This window comes from Rhea pennata, chromosome 1, assembly GCF_028389875.1.
Source record: "Rhea pennata isolate bPtePen1 chromosome 1, bPtePen1.pri, whole genome shotgun sequence".
Taxonomy (NCBI): domain Eukaryota; kingdom Metazoa; phylum Chordata; class Aves; order Rheiformes; family Rheidae; genus Rhea; species Rhea pennata.
The window spans coordinates 9878502-9902498 of NC_084663.1; the positions used below are offsets into that span (position 1 = coordinate 9878502).

Sequence of the window (23997 nt, forward strand, 5' to 3'; positions counted from 1 at the left end):
ACTCTCTCTCTCTCTCTCTGTATATATATATATATATATATAAATTCAATAATTTAAAACAGTTGTTTTATAGCTTCAATCACTTTTCACCTATTTCCCCAATGGTTGCCACTTGCCTCAACACTGACATTTGTTTTAATATTTGTTGGGGTTTTTTTGCTTAATTTCTCACATTATATTTATTTGCACGTACACTTAAAAAAAAAAAAAAAAAAAAAGTGTTCCGCTGGGACAATTTTAATAAAAGTTTCTTATTAAAAGTTCCATAACAGCACGATTCTCAACCCTGAAACCAAAGTCCTCATATTTAACAGTTTTCATGACTCAATAGATTAAGTGTGAAATAGGAAATATAATAACAATAAGAACATAGCCATATCCCATATAGTTGTTCCACTTAAAATTCTTCTTGAAAAGTAACACAATTTGTAAATAAATCATTCTTCATAGAGTGAAATGTGCTTAAAAGATTCTGTGGAAAATCCTTGATATAGTCATAAACTGTGTGCATGGAAAGTTGTACAAGGCAAGAGGAGTATCAGATTGAAATTATTTTATTGGGGGTGAGGGGATCAGTGAAAACACCAGCTTCTGTTCTAAAAGAAAGATGTCTCTGATCAGCAGCCTCAGCAGCAATTGAACTCTGGTTCAGTTCAGAAGGACTATCCTGTTAGCTCAGACCTAAGTTACTATGGTCTCAGTTCACCGAGACACCTAAAACTTCCTCAATAATCGGCGAAGGGAGATCTTGTCCTTGGGAACTTCAGTTCCCCATTAGTCCAACTTGTCATTCAGAGGAGCCCATTGCTTTCTGGTGACTGTGTAGGGGGGGGAAATTTAGCCACCTCAGTTGATGCCTCTCTTTAGTGGGGATAAATCCAGACCTTAACATCGTTGAAGGTTTGCCTCTCAGTTGGAAGTGGGGACTTTTTGCTTTTGTTCCCACCAGTGCTGTGTAATACACAGAACACGATACATCGGTGCCAGCAACTTCTGGCTCAGTTAAGAAACATTGCCATCTGCCTCAAAATCTTCCAAAAGGATCCTCCTTCCAATTGCATTGTCATACTGCAATCACTGGTTTTTTTTTCCCGCTTGCTTTTTCCCATGCAATCTATTTGTCTTATAATATGCTTCACAATAGTAGAATAGACTCTGTGAGAACTGCAAGAAAATGTGAACATCAATAGCGTTCACAGCTGTGGCCAACTCTACCTTCTATTTATTAAACAAAAGACATGCTAGTTCCTAAAGCTCCTGGCATCCTGGATGTTTCTGGACCGTCCCACTTTACCGTTCATCAGCTTGTCCTGATGATGGACTAGCCCCTGGAAGGCACCCTGGAGATGTGCTGCTTTCTATTTATGGTCTGGGGGTTACAAAGAGTAAGGATATAACTTCCATCAGCTGCACTAACGCAGCTGGGGAGCATCATTTCTGTCAAGCTGTATGAAGTCTTCCGTGCCTTATAATCTAAACCAGTAATACCTTCTTAGTAGCTGTACACACTCCATCAACACAGCCTCTTCAGATGATCTGCTAGAGCTACATTAGTTCATTATAAATTGGCAGCAGTTTTGCTGCGCTAGGCTCTGCAATTCTGGGATTTCTGTGTGAAGTGTCAGAAAACTTTCATTAAAAAATGACTGAAATTCAGCAGGCACAGCGGGCCGTCCTGGTAGTTTAGCTTTTCCCTGCCAATCACAGGTATTCTCACAAGCCAGAAATAGAGCCAAACTGGGAGAGAAGATCCAAGAAAATCTTCACCAAAAAAGCCCCAGTCTGTGGTGTCATCTTTCTTGTCCTTGTTTTGTTTAGATAGTTCTGGACTGGCTACGTGCTGAGATAGATGCCAGTCTGTTACAAAAACTTTCATACTGGGTGTATGTAATGGGACAAAAGGCATGCTAGCCCACAATGCGAAGTTTCTTAGGTGGAACCATGATTCATACTGTAACACGAGCTAAGCTGTTGTGGGATGGTAGCTTCAGCTTGCTGTCAGTTACTGTCGCTGTGAATTTGTAGAATTTCAGTGCACCATCATATGGGCAACATCTGTCCCTCATAGCTTAATTCAGGACCTGAACACTTCCCTCATTTTCAGTAGAGCTAGTATGCATTATAGATGCATGCATAGATGTGATTAGAAACATCAGTTAGTTAAGAAAGCGAGCATTTTATAACTCACACACTAACTAATTAAAATATACCAGAGCTGGATTTTTATCTGCTAGGATCCCCAAAGAGGTGTGAAGTACATTGTAATGTCCCTTTGTGTTGCTAGAGCAACTGGAGAGGAGTTCTGTAGAATAAATTGGACTTAATGGTGAGTTACAGTGATCTTTATTGGAATATCTATTTCCTCTCTTTCTCTTCTCTCTTCTCTTCTCTTCTCTTCTCTTTTCTCTCTTCTTTCTTCTTTCTTTTCTTTCTTCTTTTTACAGAGAATTTCCTCCATAGTCAGAACAGTAAATTTACTTTGTCATAAATTCCTGTCTCTGGTTATAAAATAGCCCTCATACGTCTTCAAAATAGTGAGCAGTTTGTAAACATACTCTTTTTCTTGCTATTTATAGCTAGGGGGTCTGCTGACTCACTGTAATAGAACTCTTTGCCTTCAATTGACTATAAAGCCCAAGAAGCAGCAATTTTTAAAATTCTTCTAAAACTTTTCTAAGTGTAAATAATGCGCATGCTCTCCAGCTAAGAGCTCTTGCCATTTTTGAGTGAAGGCCACAGTCGCACAGCCCAAAGTCCACCCAAGCCTCTGAGCACTTCGGTCCTTGCTAGCGCCAGGCAGACTGACTTTGCTCCTCTGGGTCATTTTTACATCCTTGCTTTCCCTGCTGCCTACACGCAGCTTCTCAGGTGGGATTCAGGTGGCTAGGACAACTTATAATGTCGAGCAAATAGTTTGCGTATTGGAGTCTAATATGGGGGAAAACAAGATCAAGAACATGTTTTACAGAAAACGCAGGGATGATTTTTTTGCCCTCAAATTGACTTCTCACCTCATCTCCCACTGGCAAGGCACCTCGGGGCGGGATTTGGGTGTGTATACCACAGACTAGTGACTAGAACGATCAAGTATCTGTCCTCCGTTGTTGGATTTTTTTTTGTTTATTTGTTTGTTTAACTGATTGATTGTTATATTGGGGGGGTCCATAGGAAGGATTTTCTTCGTTGCCTCTATTTCTTGTCAGTAGGTAGACATGGTTTGACTTCTGCATCTAAAGAGGTATGTGGGCAAGTTGCCCTATCTGTAATAAGTTAGACTTCCTATAGCTTGTTTCTTAAAATTCCCTGAGGCTTCAAACTAACTATGATATGCGTGTTTGGCACCTACCAGTGATATATTTATATCATTATTACTCACTGATACATTTGGAAACGTATTGCATGTGGCTCTACATTGCATTTTAACTGAAACTGGAAAACATTGTGGGATTTCCCTGTCATGCCTGTTACTTCAAATGGTTTATTCTACAGACCCTAAGAGAAGCGTGCTGACCTGATCCTCCACTCTTTCGCCTGTTGCACACCAATATCAGTAGAGTCACAGTGACATAAACCAGAAGAATAGTCAAAAATCAGATCCTTCCTACATCAAGTCATTTTCCACATCTGTTTCCTATTTGTTTTATAATGACATATGGGATTATCTTGGGAATATATTCTGCTTTAACTGTCATGCCACTGACTTTATAGCCTTATCAGATATCCATTGGTGTGCAAGTTGAGCAATTATCATCTAGTAAGAAGAAATCCTAAGAAAATGTAGATTGATAATAACATTTTTTCAATAATGGCTTGTAGCATTAGTGCCATTTTCTATTATTGTAGTTGAGATCTAGCATTGTCTTCAATTTACTACTTTTATGTATTATGCAAGATCTTGATATAGACCCTACAGCAGACTTTCAAAAATGGTTTTATTTTTTATTATTTATTAATTTATGATGAGAAGGAACAAAGTCAGAAAATTGGATAGGAGTAAGAATATGTCTGAACTATTAAAAAATAAAAATAAGGACAAAGGTAAAGAAAGAAATTTAATATTGTGCCGGATATCGACACAGGGTGACTGAATAAACATATTCAGACAGGGTATATCTACAAGAACATGCCTTAAGAGATTGAGCTTGAATTTTGGGATCAAACTTCACAAAGCTGTACCCAAACTTTTATCTTATAGTGCCCTTGCAGACAAACTACAGTGCTAACAGTCTGTTCTCTATTACCTTTCTCTGCAGTAAATTACTGTAAAGTCCTTTTGGTGTTCCCTTAAAAACATGTAACACACACACACACACACACACACACACACATTTGCATAATATAATTAAAGAAGCCTTTAATAAAAATCATAGTCTCTGGCTGCCCCCATTACAGAAACATGGCCTGAGTAGGTTTAAATAATACCATTGGAGCATGTGGTCACTGGCCTGGCCCATACTTGGATTCAGTTTGAACTAGCAAGATGGTGAAACCAGGATGCCAGAGAGAGTACTACTTTCAAATACTTTAATTCATGAGGAAGACACCAGCTATTTGCCTGACTGATCTTCACATTAAAAATAAATAAATAAATAAAAAGAAAGGGGGAAAAAAGAAACATTCCTGAAGCTATTGCTGAACAAGATTACAATATTTGAGCTGTTGATATTTTTGGATCCTCACATCCCTGTGAAGTGCCAAGACTCCAGCACAGAGCACCGGAGCAGTGCTCTTGAGGGTGAAAGTATTACGTGCAATTTTGAGACAATGTAAGTCACTTTCTAGAGTACACATGCTAGTTAAGCTTTCATGAAGCTGTAGCCTGAGAATTAGTTTGGAGAAGAGAAGGTTAATGGCCAATTTAGGAACAGCCTACAACAGCTGGAAGGGTAGTTGCAAAGAAGACAGGGCCACACTGTTGCAATAGTGGCAGATGATATAATAGCAGCCACATACTGCACCTTGGAAGGTTTAAGTGATAAAAACAAAATGTTTTTATTAGGAGGACAGTGGTGGTTGCCTAGAATGGTTGTAGAATCTCCATTCTTGAAGGTTTTTCTGACTTAGAAACAAAACCAAAGCTGGCCATATCCCATATTGGCAACATCATCTTCCCTTAAGTCTGGAGTCTGGACTTGATGCCATGTAGAGAACCCTTCCAACTCGCAGCTCCGTGATTCTGAGGTCGCAAAGGGATAATGAGAATGAGGAAGGGGGCCTGAGACAGTCCGTGGAAGCAGTGAGTACTGTAGAGATTTGAAAATCTCTAGATTTTCAGAACTGAAAAATCCAGAACTGATCAGCTAGACCAAAAAAACCCAAAAAATAAACAACAAAGAAAAGTACTGACTTCTTGGTTACTTTCTACTATTAATACTTTGTTAGATGTACATTCTGCTCTGCTTCTTTGTTTCTACCTGACTAAAAAGAACCATTAACTTCTGATCAGACTCTAGGAAAAGAGATTGTAGCAAGTTGTAATTGCTGCTGCAACCTAAGCCTCTTGGTCCTGCAAATATTGGTTAGAGGAGATCCTCCAGCATCTACCCTATAGAGCAATTTTAAGGAGAAGCAGCTTGAAAGATGGATGCTAAGACCTAAGTAACCAGAATACGTGCCTGGACAGGTCCCAGCTTTGGGGCTTCTCAAATAAATTAAGTGTCAATGCAAATCATCCGCAGTGCAGGGAAACAGACATTTCAGCTTTTGCGCTGGCTTCCACAAGTCTCCTATCAAGGTAGTGTCTACTATGCAAAAAGGTCTCTGTTCTTCAGGTTTTACCCTCAGTGCAAAAGATTAGAGGGACATGATATTCAGTTTGGCAGATTTGATCCCCCAGTTAAAAACAAAATGATTAAGAGTGTGGAAAATCCCATTGCTTTCAATTTATTAACTCTAATTTGAGTTAGTTTTGACTGAGATTTTTTTAATCTTATTTCATCCTCCATATACTTTTTCTTCAGCTTGTATGTTCTAAAAGTTGCATTGCATAGTAATGAATAATAATAATAATAATAATAATACAGCTCTGATGATGCAATGCCGTTAAAGTTGAAATTGAGAATAAAGGGAACAGTAGGTCACTAAAATCCCAAGTTAGGAAAAGCAGAATTCAGCATTGCACTTTCCATTAATCCATACTTCAGGGATGTTTTGGAAAAGCGTAGCCCATTAAAAATGGATTTTGTCTTTTCCAGATGAAAGTTTCAAATATTAACATCTTCAGTAAATACTACTCAGGCAATATTCTTACTGAAGGCAGATACAATTCAGTGAGACCATGGAAATTATATATGAAGTAGAATAGATGAGACAACATCTGCAAATGTGCATTGGTATTTTTAACTAGCCTTCAGCAGAGTGTCAGTTAGAAGGTGGACACTTTTGCCAGATCCTTACCTTGCATAAGTTGACATCCCTGAAGCCACAATACCAGCATGAATCATATATACTGTGCTGTATTGAATTCAACTTATTTTAGTGTCCTTTCAAAAAAATAATGTTCTTTCTTTCTTTTTCCCCTCCACAGGACAACATTTTTAAAATGGAAGATTCACATTTTGAAAACGGCCGAGGGAAAAGCCCTTACGATCCTAAATTGCTGACAGCTTCTCTTTTAGTAGGTAGGTGCTACAAAGTAATTTCAGTGAGACATGCATTCACTGTTGGTAATTGCCAGGTTTTTGCTTTTCTTCTTCTTACTCCATCTATGATAGCATTTTGTCCTGTGTGCTTTCTTTCCAGATTAAAGTCATTCTGGTTTCATTTTTAGTATAGTTGACTCAGGTATCTTGAGAAATAAGGTGTATTTAAACCAGGATTCAAATATCACAAGAGTTACTTAAGCCCTCTCTAAGAGCTTAATTCTGCAAAATGTTTCTTCTCCTTAGACCTGGATGACTCTGGAGGTATTTTAATCACTCAATTTATAGTTTGTCCGTACTAACATTTGCGCCAGCACAGCTGAGAGTAAAGTGAGAGCAGGAATAAGCAATTTCTCATATCAGTTTTGCTCACAGGGAGAATATATCACTGAATTGTACCCCCGTGAGTTGAAGATATGCAAATATTTACAAGTCCAGGCTTTAAGGTCATGATATTTCAACTGAAGAGATCTGTCTTACACTGAGTTAAACTAAGCAAAACTAAGCTCCTGTCTAGATTGAGAGATTTCAATAAATTAAGTATTTTTGAATTAGTAATAGTTAATTTAATGGAAGATGGATGTATAGAGCACCTGGATTGTATTAATCTAATTGAACTAATCTGATTGATTTAATTGATCTAATTGATTTAACCAATTTAATTGAATTAATTGTGTTGATTGGTCTTCCTTCTCCCTTACAAAAAAGGGTAAAACTATGTTTTGTGAGATGAGATTAAGAGTGAAACAAATTAGATTCTTCTCCCCACCTGCTTAACAACACTGGTGTAGACACTCTATCCTCAACATGTAACTTTTTTGGCAATTAATTACAGTTTCAAATCCAAGGGGACAAATGTAGTTTCAGAATTCTATTGTCCAATAGCCCTCCGGGAAGTGACACATAACCAGATACGTTGTTTTCTCCAAGACTTTGCCCATAGACCTCCTTTAGGGCCTTGCCTAGCAACTATGCATATTATAATTCCATTGCATTTAAAGATGAAGATGTTCAAAAGAGATAGAAGCAAAAATTTAGGCTTGAGTGTGCCTCATTTCCTGCTCTTCGAAGCTCCTGATGGTCAGAGGTGAAGAGTTACCCTGAGGAAATGCACTTTTTAGAAAGAGGAAAAAAAAAAAAAAAACAAGAAAAGAAAGAAAGAAAGAAAGAAAGACATCCTCATCTTGCTCCAACCTGCACCCTGTACAAACAATAAAGGAAAGAAATGTGTGTGTAAAAGGCCAGTGTATAAATTAGTGCCTGGAGCAACTTGAATATGTGGCAGAGCTGCTCTCAAGGGGATGACTTGACTATTCAATATACAGTAAAGAAAGAGAACGATGACAAGCCAGTATTACATGGTATACCCGGTATGTAACTGCATAAAATCAACAGTGTCTAGCTTTTCACATTCGTTTTTTTTTCACTCAGTCCTGCACAAATATGATTATCTTATTTCCCTTGGCGTGGATTTTATGTCTTTAAAACATCTTTGCTTTCATGAGGCCACTCCCTATCACTATCATTTTCACTCCATGTGTTTTTCCTCCTAATAAACAGTAGACAAAGCATCATATTTTGTTTTGAATCAGGATTCAGTTAGAGCCATGAGTTTATTAACACTATGGAAAATGGCAAAAACAGAACATTCAAAGGTAGTGACTAACTTTTAACTTCAGTCGCTTATCTAAAACCCAGGGTGAAGTTCAAATTAACATTCCCCTGTCCTCAAAAATGAACACGTATTCTTCTCAACCTTCTCGTAACTAGCTTGCAGCCATATTGTGTTGCTGATTATAGTGCTGCATTTGTTTAAATCCTTTGTCACAGAGGTTCCCTTGGTGTTTAAGAAAATGTACACCAAATTCATCACTGGTCCACAATGGCTTATTCCATCTTTGCCAAAAGCACAAATTTAATGAAACAGTTGACCCAAAGTAAAATAGTTTCCTCTCCCCAGAGCAGGGGACTCTGCCTAGGGAAGTGGAAAAAGGGGAAGAATGAATTGGCTGAGCAATGACTGTATGAAAAGGAGTGATCCAGGTCGTCTCTGAAGTAGATAGCACTGGGGTGAAATAGCGCATGGGGCCACAACAGCTGGAAGATGGACCTCTTGACCACAAACACTTCACAAAAGCAGGCTGCTTTAAGAACAGAAAGGCTGAACTACTTCTTCCCTTCTTCAGAACTGAAGGAAAGCCCTGAAACACCTGGCCCTTCAGGAGCCAGAAATATTTGTACTCACAGGTAACCAGGGATCGTCCCAAGTTCAAGCAGGTGAGGGTGTTAATTGGTAATCTCACAGTCATTAAAATGAAGGATTATGGTTATAACACAAGATACATATAAAGAAGGTAAGAGAAGGCTGAGAAGAGTAATTAATATAGCTAAACATAGGAGTAGAAAATAGCCTCTATTCTTTATCAGCAATACTAAGCAGAGCGTTTGCAAAGTGGAGAAGAGTATGTTCTTGACTCAGTAGCTAGAAGGTAAATCTTAGGTAAGTGAAATTTAATTACTCAAGCCTGGAATCATAGGATCAGTAAGGTTGGAAGGGACCTCTGGAGATCATCTAGTCCAACATCCCTGCTCAGCAGGGTCACCTATAACACGGTGGACAGCGTTGCATCCAGATGGACCTTGAAGATCTCCAGAGAAAGAAACTCCACAACCTCTCTGGGCAACCTGTTTCAGTGCTCCATCACTCTTACAGTGAAGAAATTCCCCCTCACGCTCAGCCAGAACTTCCTGTGCTTCAACTTCTGCCCATTGCCTCTTGTCCTGTCATATGGGACAACTGAAAAGTTTGTCCCCATCCCCTTGACACCCTCCCTTCAGGTACTTATACACATTGATGAGATCCCCCCCTTCAGTCTTCTCTTCTCCAGGCTGAAGAGGCCCAGCTCTTGCAGCCGTTCCTCATAGGGCAGATGCTCCAGCCCTCTGATCATCCTCGTAGCCCTGCTGGACTCTCTCCAGTAGCTCCATGTCTCTCTTGTCCAGGGGAGCCCAGAACTGGACACAGTACTCGAGATGAGGCCTCCCCAGAGTTGAGGAGAGGATCACCTCCCTCGACCTGCTGGCAACACTCTTCCCAATGCACCCCAGGAGACCATTGGCCTTCCTGGCCACAAGGGCACATTGCTGGCTTATCGTCAACTTGTTGTCCACTAGGTCTCCCAGGTCCTTCTCTGCAGAGCTGCTCTCCAGAAGGTCAGCCCCCAGCTTGTACTGGTGCCTAGGATTATTTCTGCCTAGGTGCAGGACTCTGCACTTGCCCTTGTTGAACCTCAGGAGGTTCCTCTCCGCCCAACTCTCCAGCCTGTCCAGGTCTCTCTGAATGGCAGCACAGCCCTCAGGTGTATCAGCCACTCCTCCCACCTTGGTATCATCATCAAACTTGCTGAGGAGGCACTCTGTCCCTTCGTCCAGGTCATTGATGAAGAAGTTGAACAGGATGGGACCCAGTCCTGAGCCCTGGGGGACTCCACTAGCCACAGGCCTCCAACTAGACTCCACGCCACTGGTAACAACCCTCTGAGCTCTGCCATTCAGCCAGTTCTCAATCCACCTCGCTGTCCACTTGTCTAACCCACACTTGCTAAGCTTCTCTAGGAGGATGTTATTGGAGACAGTGTCAAAAGCCTTGCTGAAGTCAAGGTACACAACATCCACTGCTCTCCCCTCATCTACCCAGCCAGTCATTCCATCATAGAAAGCTATCAAATTGGTTAAGCAGGATTTCCCCTTGGTGAATCCATGCTGGCTACTCCTGATCACCTTCTTTTCCTCCATATGCCTGGAGATGACATCCAGGATGAGCTGTTCCATCCCCTTTCCAGGGATGGAGGTGAGGCTGACTGGCCTATAGTTGCCTGGGGCCTCCTTCTTGCCCTTCTTGAAGAATGGGGTGACATTGGCTTTCTTCCAGTCTTCAAGCACCTCTCCAGTTCTCCAGGACATTTCAAAGATGATTGAGAGCGGCCTGGCAACAACATCTGCCAGCTCCCTCAGTACCTGTGGGTGCATCCCATCTGGGCCCATGGATTTGTGGATGTCTAGCCTGCCCAGAAGGTCTCTAATCCTATCCTCCTCAACCAAAGGAAAGTCCTCCCTTCTCCAGACTTTTTCCCCCACGTCCAGGCTCCAGGATTCCTGGGGGCTGCCCTTAGCAGTGAAGACTGAAGCAAAGAAGGCCTTCAGCAATTCTGCCTTCTCTGTATCCCTCATCACCAGGGCCCCAGCCCCATTCAGTAGCGGGCCCACATTTCCCCTGGTCCTCCTCTTGCTGCTGATGTATTTGAAGAAGCCCTTCCTGCTGTCCTTGATATCCCTTGCCAGACTCAATTCCAACTAGGCCTTAGCCTTCCTCGCAGCATCTCTACATACTCTGACTGCATTCCTGTAATTCTCCCAAGTAGCCTGTCCCCTCTTCCACATTCTTTGTGTTTTCTTCTTCTGTCTGAATTTGGCCAAGAGCTCCTTGCTCACCCATGCAGGTCTCCTGCCCCTTTTGCTGCACTTCTTACTCATAGGGATGCACCGCTCTTGAGCTTGGAGGAAGTGATGTCTGAATACTAGCCAGCTCTCCTGGAAATTTGTGCTTTGCCCAAATTTGGGCAAAGCACAAAGGCTAATCTGCAAAAAGTAACTTAAGATTTTTAATAGCCATTAGTATTCAGAGTTCTTATTTTATATTTCAGCTGAATGAAACTCTTATAAGGGTAAAAAAGTTCTTTAGTTTTCCCTCTGTCCTTATAAAATTCAATAATATTTGAAAAAACTCAAAACAAACAGTTCTACATTATTAAATTGTTCCAATATTTTTCCAGTATATGTTCCTTGTTCCATCCACTTGCAAACATTTTTCATTTTTTTTTAGAGTTGTTCATTAAAGGTAGTTATTGCTACTCTACTCTTAAGAAAACGCCAACTGGGAACATAATATAACCAGTTCCTAGTAATATAAGACAATATTCATCCATTCCCAATCTATATGCTGCTAACTAAACAGTCTCCATCTGAGTGGGCTAATGCATGAAAGTGTAGAGAGCACCTAGTCCCCTGGGCAATCCTAGTGTGCGTTTCAGGGCAGGAGGAAAATGAGAGGCAGTAGAGTTATCAAAGAAAGTAGTCACTGGAGAAAATTGTCACTGAAATATATTAGTCTAAAGAGATTATATCTGTATAGTTGAAAAAACCTCAGAGAACAGAACATCCCTTGTCCTATTTTCAGTCAGATACTCTTTAGGAAATCCCACGTCGGGATTTTCAAAAGCTCTCATAATCCAAAATCCTCAAAGCTATTTATGTTCCTTGGTCTCACTCATTTCTTTTGTATACATTTTAAAATATTTTTTGCATCAGTTTAGGTGCCTTAATACTCCCAAGTAGCGATTAATCTGAATGTGATCTGAAGAATGATGCTTCTTACCAAGGAAGATCATTACTCTCCTTATTTACTCTCCTCCAAATCAGCCGCTATATACATATAAGGGTCATAATTTAAAGGTTTATTCTAGCTTCTGGGAAGTTTCAGCTCTTGACTTGAACGGGAGTGATGTCAGACCATCATGAAGTCTTTCTGAAAATCTTAACTTCAGTGATATGAATAAAAGCTACTACCCAGGGGTATCAGATATTGTTTGGGGGCTGTTTCACCAGAGGCAATGATCAGGAAATTCACAGCTTCCTTTGCCCGTATTATTCATCTGCTGAACTTTCTTATTCCTTTCAAGAAGGAAGCTGATGCTTCTGTATCTGCCAAAAAACACCCCCATACACCCCCCAAATGTTGTTTCCTCTAGGAGTTGAATAGAAACAACTGAGAAAGTAAGTTTATACAGTTCTTGTTTAACATCTTGTCGTCTAATGAAAGTAGAAGATGCTGGGAGAATGGCCTTAGAGTTCCATGCTGCTCACGATCAGTACGTGGGAGTAAATGTTTCCTCACTAAACCAGCAATCGTTACAGGCTTTAATTGTCCACTCTGTGTCTGGTAAAGTCAATATATGTATTTCTGCTTGCACACATGCTATATCTTTAAGTGGCTTGTGTCCAAGACATAGAGGTTTTTCCTGTGAAAACAACGGAGTTTGTACTGCAGCTATGAGAATACATTTAAAACGCGAAAGGGCTGTTCTGCAGCCTTGGTGCATGGAAGGCTATTTATCACATATTTTTCCTGAATTAAAGACTGTATCTGAAATCCACTGTCTTCAGTGGATCTTCAGTCAGCTCCTGCTGGAAATCAAGGAGAATCAATTCAAACCATAGGCCAGGGTTTAAGTGTATTGAAACTTAGAGGAGCTGTAGTAGAAAATAAAGAAAGGTAAATTGGTTTTTCTGCAGCTCTTTCTTCCTTTGGAATACACAGAAGCCCGTTATTGATAAAACTCTTATGCTGTCTATCACCGTGACAAAAAGGAAAAATATGAGTCAGAACAAGAGCACACTAGCATGAAATGTTTTGGGGATAGACTGAGTCAAACCCAGAAGATGCATTAAGTGCAATAGTGTCTGTATATTGAATTAGAAGCTGAAGTACCTAACTCCTTAAAATTCAAAACATTATAAATATGTAATTTTAATAAATTACTGTGCTATTTCTGTAATTTTAATAATGTAGTATTAAAAATAGAATCTTTTTCTTTTCTTGATTGACCTTTCCATCTGTTGATAACTCAGAAGTAAAATAGGGCTTGTTGGTTCCCCCCTCCTCCCCTCTTTTGATTTATATTGATTTATCCTACTCACTGGGGAGTGGAAGACAAGAAAATGAGGATAAGGTTAAAGAAAGGTTAAGCATAGCATCAAAGCCATTTTCACAAGCAAAAAGATTTTATGTTCTTCAAAATCTCAGCTGCATACACTATACATAATAATCACTATAATTAAGTGATTGTCTCCCCTCTAAAAAAGGTTGAAAATGACATAGAGGAATGATAAATCGTTAATTAATGATATGCTGTTCTGTTTCACTTCTGATTACACCTCCTGCTGGGCATGACTGGTCTGTTTGCTTCTAATCTCTGCTGTGAATTCATTCAATTCCACGCCTTTCTGCTATCACGTTTTCACCCTTCCTGACTTTCACAGCTACCATATGGCTCAGAGCTACTGTAGGGTCAATTGATAATTTCATGCTGTCAATGTTCTTGAGAAAAGATTCCAGTGATATTCAATAGGTTTACTTGGACGTGGTTGTCCCACCATGGAAATATCTGAAATTGCCATGAAAATCATGAACTTGTTTCTGAAAGGTGTTTTAGAATGAGGATATGATAGAGTTCAACATGACCATGGAAAATTTTTTACCTTCGCTTAAAGAAACAGTTATTTCATCCTCAAACTTACGCTTTTCATAGGAGACTCACTTAAGATGGGCAGCTCTAAAACAGCAGTTGGAAGGATAATACTTTTTAATTTCATACTAAAGGGACAATGTAAGGCAGTTTATCTCAGATATAGACATGAAAAGGCACAGTCCTAAAAATACATTTTAGCACTCTGAATTCAGATTAATTTCATTGACAAGTTCTTCATTAATCCCCAAAAATATGTGCTTTACTTTGATCCCTGGATGTTTTCTGTGGATCTGATTACTGTCTAGTTGTTATTATTATTCCCTTACCCACATTTAACTTGACCTGGTCATTTGAATTTAGATTATATCTGTCTTTCCTCTAGCTAGGTCTAGCTGGTTCAGGAAGGACACACATGGACTCTAATGAAACTTATATTATTATAAGTTTCATCTCCAGTGAGGCTGTGTATGCCCCATTTATAGGTTGAGGCTGTAGGTCAATTTTTAATTCACTTGTTCACTGTGGTACGTGTGGTTGAGGGTAGCAGGGCATGATATCATTTGTTCACTCTGTTTTACTTTGACAGTCATGCAGTTACAAAAGTGACAGAAAGAAAAAGACATGGTTTGTCTTCCATGTAGAAGATACTGTCATCATAGGATTTGCCTGCTCAGGAAAAGACAGAAATAAAACAGAACTAAAAAAAAAAAAAAAAAAAAAAAAAAAAAAAACACAGTTTCTATATGAGCAATTTGAGGAACTCAGTGATTTTCTAAACTGAGAATGAATGAGCTGGACTCTCCTCTTCACAACACAGAACCACAACAGATCAGTATTTGGGGAGGAATCTCTTCATGTCTCCAGTCTAATCTGTTCAGAACAGGGTAACTGCAAAGCTAGGCGTGTTTTTCAGGGCCACATACTGCTGTATGTCAGGGATTGCTTTACAAGCTATCATCAGTCCAGGGTAAGAATCCACACGTATTTTCCTAAGAAGGCTGCGTTAGCAGTCGGTACCTGCAGCTCATTTGAAAGAGGGCATAGTTAAACTCTGCAGTGTAACAAGGGCCACTCTGATCATATATTTTTAATGACTGTACATTGTATATGGTTTGTTACTCTTGCAATTTTGATGTTATCCCTATTAGTATACATCTCCGATTTATCATGACTTGCAAATTGAGAAGTATTGCTTACGATTAATTATATCATTCCACAGATGGTGAGTTGTACTCTGGGACAGCAGCAGACTTCATGGGCCGGGACTTTGCCATTTTCCGAACTTTGGGGCATCACCACCCTATCAGAACGGAGCAGCATGACTCCCGATGGCTCAATGGTATGCAAAATGTACATTTACCGGTTACGTTCATATGGCCGTTAAAGATTAGCACTCAGTTTATTCCTGCACCATCTGGGACATATACACCCCTCTTATTTGGAGCAGAATTGTGTCTTAAAGCAGTTAAACGAATCAAAAGTGATTTATAAAGGAGCATTTTTGTTTTAATTACATGGAGATTTGTGGAGTGGGATAAAATTTCAAACACGTATGGAAAGGATGACTAAAGCGTTCCTGCCGCAGGAGCAGAGGGAGCACCCCTGGGCTTGTGGAGGCACCAGCCGCACATCTGCACAGTGCAGCTAGAGCCCTGCCTGAGACTGCACCCTGTGTAGCCTTTTAGTTTTGCCTGGGTTGAAGGCAATCTGACATGGGCCACCATGGGAAAATAAACCATCAGCATGTTTGGAGAAGGCTGGAGTTGTCAATACTTTGAAAAAACTGAAAGGAGTTCTGGGTATTCCAAATTATTTTATTTTTTTAAAAAGAGTTGGCAAGTGGCTTTGCTATACGTATTGCTTACATCTGTCAGACTTGCACTCCTGTTTCTGAATTCACAAAATATTTTGTGCTTAGATATTTTTCTCTTCTAGCCACAATATTTATATCTGTGCTGAGGTCCAGGTTTTCTTTTGTGGTTTTGCCATTCAGTGCAAACTGTTGATGTAAATTTTGGAAATGCAATAGCAGACTATCTTTTAACAACACAGCCTCTTATTAGCTACATTCAGGAACATTTAGTGTCTTTCTGGTTATCATATTAACAGTATGTATATGATCCATCCCTGATTCATAAGTGAAGTCACAAAGTGCTATTACACTTTGGATAAACAATATCTATATGATATATATACAGGATGTATGTATAGGATAAACATATCTATATCTGTATATGTGGATGTATATATATTTTAATATGGTATGCTTGATGAGTCTAACTCTTGTCCCATTAAATTCAGTTTTATCAAAACTCATCTGGACTACTGGAAGGACAGATCTAGGTCTATTACATTTCAGTTCTGCAGTCTGCGGTTGCTCTGTAAACTAGAAATATTCTTCATTGATTTATTTATTATAACAACAGACATGATACCTGGGTTTCAGGAGACATTAAATTACACGGGTCACAGACATATCTGTCTATCTTCATACTGAGTAGATTAATAACATGCTAAAGATAACATAACACCCATTTTCATTACGACAGTCAGGCTGAAACAAAGTCCAATCACGCAGGTAAAATCTGCCTGTGTGCAGCAGATTTGCACAGTGATGGCTGCATCAGGAGGATTTATGCGGTGGGAAAGCACAGCCGTTGTCCACAGCCTTCTCCTTCATCGCTGAAAATGTGTTACGCCTTTGTGGGTTCAGTTATCAGTCTCTCAGTGCTAAATGTGAGAACTTCTTTTCCCAAATTAGCAGTAAGGTAACATCTGACAGGCTGCAGAAACCACAGCTGCTTTTTGTGCTCAGGGTGGGGAGGAGAAGACAGTTGCACCTAAAGAACTTACAGACCACAGGCTCACTAGAGTTTAAGTATCCTCTGGAAACATTACAAAAGTAGATAGAAAACATTTATCGTAGTACAGAGTGCAGCTGATTTTTGGCTCTAAGCATAGTTACAGTGTATTCCCATATGGGAAGTTTCACATCAACTTAAAAAGGTAAGAATCAAATAGAAGTCTTTAGAAATTGTTCTCATAACTGTCTATAGCTGATGAGAATGATTTTTAAGCACATTTTTAAAATCTTTTCATTTCTAAGGTTGGCCTAAAATTTGCACTGCAACATTCCTATTAAAGGCTCTAGGACTTTACTGTTAATTTCCCAGTGATAAGGCCCTGCCAGCATTTCTGTGGAGCACTCCTACTTTCAGCATCTTACAGGGAAATGCAAAAATGGTCATTCTTTAGGTTTGAAACTCTGCAGGAATGCCAGTCCTTTGATTTTTTTCTTTTCTTTTCTTTTCTTTTTTCTTTTTTTTTTTTTTTTTTTGCCATTTGTGTTTTTAAAAGTGTAATTGTAAAAGAAGCTTTGTGCAGATGTATTTAAAGTGGATGTACTTTTAATGAAGTAAGCTAGCATTCAAGGATGAGATGTTCTCTACATTTTTAGAGATCTATATAAACTAGTACTGTCTTTTGAGCATTTTAAGTTTGCAGACTTTTGCACATTTTTCATAAAGGCACGAATATATAGTGATAGGCTAGCTTTTTGAGGTCACCTTCTATGTTGTGCTTAATCTCGGGTTAAAAAAGATTATTCTAGTGTATTCAAAAAGTTTGGTAAGGACAGAAATTCTGATCAATATTGCAGATAAGAGAAATCCTCATCTCCACGGAGATTAATAGCTACAGCCCCAGTTGTAAGTCCCTGATAAGGCTTATTTGGCTCACAGCTAGAACCTGAAACTGCTTTTCCTGTGCTAACACTAAGGTTAGAGCTGACAGGATGTAGAAAGCACAGCTGCTTGGTACCAAAAATGGAGAGGAGAAGACACATGAAGAGCTTTTTTTTTTTTTTTCTTCTTTTTTTTTTTTTTAATGTAAATGTCATCCTGAACTGACATAAATGTAGGACATTTACCATTGCACAGAGTGATTAAGCTTTTCAGATTTAAGCAGGATTGCAGAGCTCCAACAGAGATCACAGGGTCACCTGTTGGAGATGTTTCACTTTGCATAAGAAGGCAAATGCTGCTGGGAGAGGAGGGCTTTGAACTGTGTCCAGCCCAGAGGAAGGTGCTGACCAGCATCTTTTAAAGACATTTTAAGTCTTTTTAAAGACTTTAGAAGCCTGACGGCTTCTAAAGACTTTTCATTTTGTATAAATAATTGAACAGTCGCCGAGCCAAACAAAGCAAGAGAGACTGATTCAATAGCCTTGCAGTGAGAGCATTCAGCTGGACAGAATGCAGGGAACCATACATCAGTCACTGCAGCCGTGTATATTTAATTATTGATACAGACTGGGCCAGATGTGACGTGGAGGCATTTGCAAAAACACTGTAAAATATTTTGGTGCTCAGGGAAGTAGTCTTGGACATGAAAAGCAGCAGTTCAGTGACCTAGCCTGAACCACGTATTCTGTTACAAGCCATGTGCATGCCCACCCTTGACATTTGTTGGCTCCACTAGTAAGCGCATGGGGTTTCTCTGCACAAAAAGCTTTGACAGTTGTGATTGGCCCCCGTGAGGGACAAGGAATAATTTGAGCTCTCAGAAAAAAAAATCCTAGAAACTGGGAAAACATCTCCTGTCTGGCTTCAATAGCAATGATTTTGATGCTGCACATCTATTCTGCAGAGTCCTGGTAGCAGCATGTAGGTGAAACCCTTTTCCTTTAAATGCACAGTTACCTGTTATAGTTTGGAGGTGTGAGAAGGTAGTGTTATTTCAAGAAACCGTAGATGGGATCATGTTTCTGTGAACTATTTCAGCAATAGAAAGAGATGAGCAAGTAGCCTGAGCAGAGTGGGGCGGATCCCTTGATACCGGCGGTGTTCCCCGGCGAGCCAAAAGCAGCCGCTTTGCTCTACGCTGCCCGCTCCCACCTCTGCAGCCTGAGGAGCGTTCATGAAGGGCTGAGGGCATGGCTGGAGGCGAGAAGGCAGAAATGGCAGTGCAGCGTACCAAAGCAAATGCTGAGCAACGCGCGAGCGATGCGCTAACGCCAGCACTCGAGCTGAAGGTTGGGGGAGCGGAAGGAGAGCTGGGAACCGCTTCCCTAGGTTCTGGCCTTAACTCAGAGGATCGGGACATAAATTGTTAATGTTTTGTAAAATGAATAGCTGTAAGCATATCAAAAGAGAAGAAAAATAGTCTGTTGGACTGCAGAAGATTTGAAAGGAAATGAAATCACAAAAGCTGCAGTGCATTAAGGTTGTATCTATTTTGCACCGGAATCTATTTTGCACCCCAGAGAAGTAAGGCAATTCCAGCGCTATTCCCCCTCTTTGCTAGACCTGGAGCTAAAGAGGGAATGTCAAGCTGGATTTCCACGCCTGGCTTGGAATTCCCTTGTTTTTTGCGGGTTTAAACCAGCTCTATAATGTTATTTTACTGTATTTTCTGTGGCTTAGTTTTTAAAGTGGGATAGTAGCTATCTTTAGTCTCCTGAGGTTGATGTCCTAGGTAATCTTTGCTTTATGGGTACATAAACAGCTGAGAATTATAGAAGCTGAGTGACTGTTCAATAAAAAAGAAAATGTCTTTTTAAATTTCACAGGCTCCAAGACAGGAAACATGAACTGGATACACCACTTATGATATTTGTACAGCACTTTACAACCATCATCATATATTGTTTCCCCTTATGACAGATTGTAGGATGTCCGAAAAACATTCACATATAATTTTGCATATTTAAGTCGTGCATTGTGGAGATGCTTATGGCAAGAACAAGATAGCATTTCAGCTAGTTTATAGGATTTTTCACCTCTGATAAAAGTGCCTAAGTATGTCAAGATGCTTAAGAATTAACTTCTGTTCTCTTCCAACTATTCTTGAGGCCTGAATGTATTCATTTGCTACGTTGAATCTTTGATTTTACTTTGGTCAGCCACACCAAACTCATACATAGCCCCTGACATCTCCCTCCTCTGCACTACTCCGGTGCCCCTAAAAGCCTCTCTGGCTTTCCAGCTTACCTCCTGTACACTGCCAGTCCATACGTACGGAAGGAAATAAAGCACGTGTCAGCAACGAGCATAGGTAAGCAGATGTGCAAAGTGTTTGATCTGCCAGCGGAGACAGGACCAAACTTTCTTGGTACCTGGAGGTTGTTTCACAAAGTATAGTAGAGCCCTTCCAGGAGAAAAGAGGCTGTGGAGGCTATAAATACAATAAATCCCCAGTGAGAAAAAGAGCTACTGAAATAAAGGACATGAAAACTACTGGATACGAACTGGATAAGAATACATCTGGTCTTCAAATTAGAAGTTTTAAAACACAAGGGGAATGAGATTAGAAATTGCTGCCCGATGCTGGCAGCATCTTACTTTTAAGAGGAGCTTTGATACATTTTTGTGTGTGGGTATGTAACACACTTGACTGACATAGCATGGGACCGGACTGAGTAGACTAAGTCTCTCCCAGGTCTGCATGCCTGTAAATTTACCAAGGTAAATTTAATCAGCCTTGCCAGGGACTCAGTGAGAGTCCTTGCATTTAAAATAGGCGTTTGTCCCCCTTGACCCAAATTAGGCTGCTGCTATCTCGTAGCGTGCAGCCTGCAGAGAGGAACAAAGTCTCGCACTGTGCTATCGTTGCTTATACAGGCGTCAACAGCTCCAGCCCTGGTAGGAACAAAACATGCCCATATATGCAAGTTTTATTTCTCACTCAATACACCCTCCCACCCCCATTCCCATTAGCTTCCTTTCTAAGAATAGTAATAAATAATTTCACAGTGATAAATTCCATGTGTGACAAATGCTAATGTCACCTAACACAGCGCTAAGAAGTACTCAGAAACTATGGTGACGGTGGTATAATAATCTGAACAGAATGGAATACAAACTCAATTTACATTTTTTTCCCCTTAAGTCTACAGATCCAAATTCAAGATGTTGAATATGATTTTTAAATTGCTTTTCTCTTTGCAATCTAACAAATCTTTTCTCCATATATGTTCCATTACAACCCTTTCTGTTATTTTTCTCTCAGAAGAAATATAGAATTTCTGAAAACACAAAAATTTACTTCTTTGCTGTTATTACTTGATGTTTATACTGCCACTGACCTGCAAGAATACAGTACAGGGAGCCATAGGTCTAGCTGAACATTTGATCGGAAAGCACTAATGTGTTTGAATCAGTTGACACATCCTGTCTGATAACTGTTCCCTGGATCTTTATGCAAACTAGGAGGAATCTCTCACTGAGGCCAAGCAGCAATTAGAGAATGTGCTGGTGCTTTACAGCTCCTCTGGATGTGAGGAAAGCATGACTGTATTGGGTTAAAAAAAAAAATCACCGCCCCCACCACCAACAGCAAAACAGAAAATTTACCATCTCCAAGATCACTAAGTGAAGTTATTTTAAGTCTTTATAGTAACTAGATCTTTTGTTTTTTTTTTCTTTCTTTCTAGTCTTAATAGTATAGGACTGAGTCATTTTCTTCACGAAATTTAAGTACTATAGATGAGGTCTTTGTTGTGTTTAGGTGTGAAATATTGCTAAAAGTAGAAAAAGTATGATTTTTGAAGCTCAAGTGGGGGGGGAGGAACAGGAAGGTAAAAACAGAAGAGGACATTCCCCTGGTTTGAGCACATCTTTTGAGGACTTTCTGATACTCCAGAGAATACTACCTGGAGCAAAAAGACTTGCATCAGTAGACGTATTGGTCTGAGTTAGAGCCACAATACACCTGAGGAATTTGTGATACAAATTAGTTCAGGAACACCTGACTTAGGATATATACATAAATATATATAAATACACATACATACATACATATATATATATATATATGTATGTACACACAGAGAGAGATCACATGGTTAACTGGTTCCCCTTGCGCTCGTACATAGGTTATAGCTTGGTCAGCCTTATTCTCCAGACCAGAGCATAAGAGGTGGGGGTGCAGACTGGAAGCCATGCTTTGCTGTAGTGTGTGCTGTGACTCATCCACTTTGCACAGTATGTACGTATGATTAAAAGCAATGCGAGAGCTTGGAGTTCAATACTTTATGCACCAGTTCCTCTGGAAACTGCTGCGTGGAGTACAGTCTTAGGAAAGAAGTTCGTAGCTCTCAGGACAACCACAGTGGGATGTGACCCAGGCCCAAACAGGTAAGTGCAAATGCTCTGTCTAAACTGAAGAACCTGGAAGGAATTGCCAGTTTTGAGATCTAGGTGGGTAACTGGTAATTGCTGGGAGCCTTTCATCAAGGTGAGATCCAAGTGAGTGCCCATTTCCTTCACCCATGGTCTGATTTTTTGGGGGAGGAAATTGGAAGAATGAGCCAGAATGTGCTCTGGCTCTAAAGGTGGATAGATCAGTATACCTGACTCTGCGGGGCGAATTGGGTCATCTCGCTCAGCCGGTCAGAATAGAGTTTCAATGACCCAAGTGAGTTGCTCACTATGGACGTAACTGTAGGAGCACCAGTTGGTCTCATCTGCAACCTCAGGCAGCAGGAGCTGTGAAATACTGACCTGCATGAGTGTGCAGCAAGGGTCCTACGGACCATTCTCCAGCTCTGTGCCCCTCTCACACTGATAAATAAACACCAGTAACTGTCTGATTACCCCTAGTCCCACTGTATGTCCTCTGGAAGGCACTTTATTTTTTTTTTCCTCCTTACAAGAAGGGGTTTCTTTTTTTTTTCCTTTTTTTTAATGTATTTATTTCTATGGATAATTTGTGAAGTTTGGCAATAGGCAATTTTAATGGTCTGTTTGACATAAGAAAGGTTGACAAACTCAGTATCTAACTGAAGCATGGTAACTATACCAATGATCTCTAACAGGAAGCTTTGTGTATTACTTTCAGTTAATATATGATTGAAAGGACTGTATCTATCTATCTATCTATCTATATAAATATAAACACACAGGCTGCCCATATTCATTATTCATAGTCAGGAAAGTTTAGTTAAATTTTTACCCTGGAGATTAATTTCAACAGAAAGAAAAATAATAATAATTTGTCCAAGACAGGTGTAATGATAAAGTTCTAAGACTGCACTTTTCTTTGCTCTTGATGCAGGCCCCAGTTTAAATTACACAACGTGGTTTTCTTTGTAATTATTATTTTTACAAAGATCTAAATCAGCTTAAGAAAAAGGAGAGTTCGGATTTAGGTGGCAGGATGCCAAAGGCATTATTGTAGGCCTGTATATATAAGCCTCCCAAATTCAAGTGGGTTTACTGTCATCTTTAAGATCTCTTTGAGCCATCACAGCTCTGATGCTTGGAAAATATCATTTTTAGGCAACAAATAGTGCCACATTTCCTATTAGAAAAAGTGACTTAACCAACTTTCTTGAAAAGTTAGAAAGAAATCTGCTTCTTGGGAGTCACATAGCAGAATACTAATTGATTTAAACAAAGCAAGAGTGAATCTGTTACAGCCCTCGTCCTTGGGATATGACATACCTCTGATTTTTTTTTTCCTTTTTTTATATATATTATTATGTTTTTTCCCCTTCTGCTCTAGCCATCAGTTTAATTAGTGTTGACCCCATCAATACCAATTTCCTCTTCTCAGGCCACTACATCCAGAGTTTTGGTAGGCATTCGATAGAGATTTACTGTTGACTGGGTAATTCGAGTTCATGCGTATGGTGAAAAATCAGTGAGGAGAATTACCTAGGAGAGTAGATGCCATGACAATGCATGTCCCCATGGTGTGACCAGCTCTGCTGACACAGGCTTCAAAAGCTCTCCCCCTGTGAAAATGGGGCCTGTTTGCAAATTAATTAGTTTCTGGCAGCAGCTTGATTGTTGACCCAAAGTTTGTAGAGTGGAAAAACAATCAGATTAGTGTGTTCAATATAAAGGCGCTCGAGTGCAGTTTGCCAAACGGTTGAAGCCGTGAATAGGGTGAAACAAATTCTTTTTTGAGAAGCTGAGGCAAAGGTTAAGTGTGATGTGACTAGAGCACGCTGGCCGCGGGGAGGGGGTGTCGAGAACGTGTGGTTTCAGCTGCACAAAAATGGAGAGTGCTAAGCGAGTTTCATTGAGTTTAATGAAATTCACAGC

The 23997-nt window shown here is 39.9% G+C and overlaps 1 protein-coding gene across 1 annotated transcript in view; it reads left to right on the plus strand.

The window, feature by feature from the left end:
* SEMA3A (semaphorin 3A) overlaps positions 1-23997 on the plus strand; it is a 169637-nt gene that overhangs the window by 94709 nt on the left and 50931 nt on the right. Inside the window, exons 6-7 of the mRNA XM_062597623.1 lie at positions 6527-6620; positions 15168-15287. Coding sequence (XP_062453607.1) covers positions 6527-6620; positions 15168-15287 — 214 coding nt within the window. The remainder of the gene's footprint in view (positions 1-6526; positions 6621-15167; positions 15288-23997) is intronic.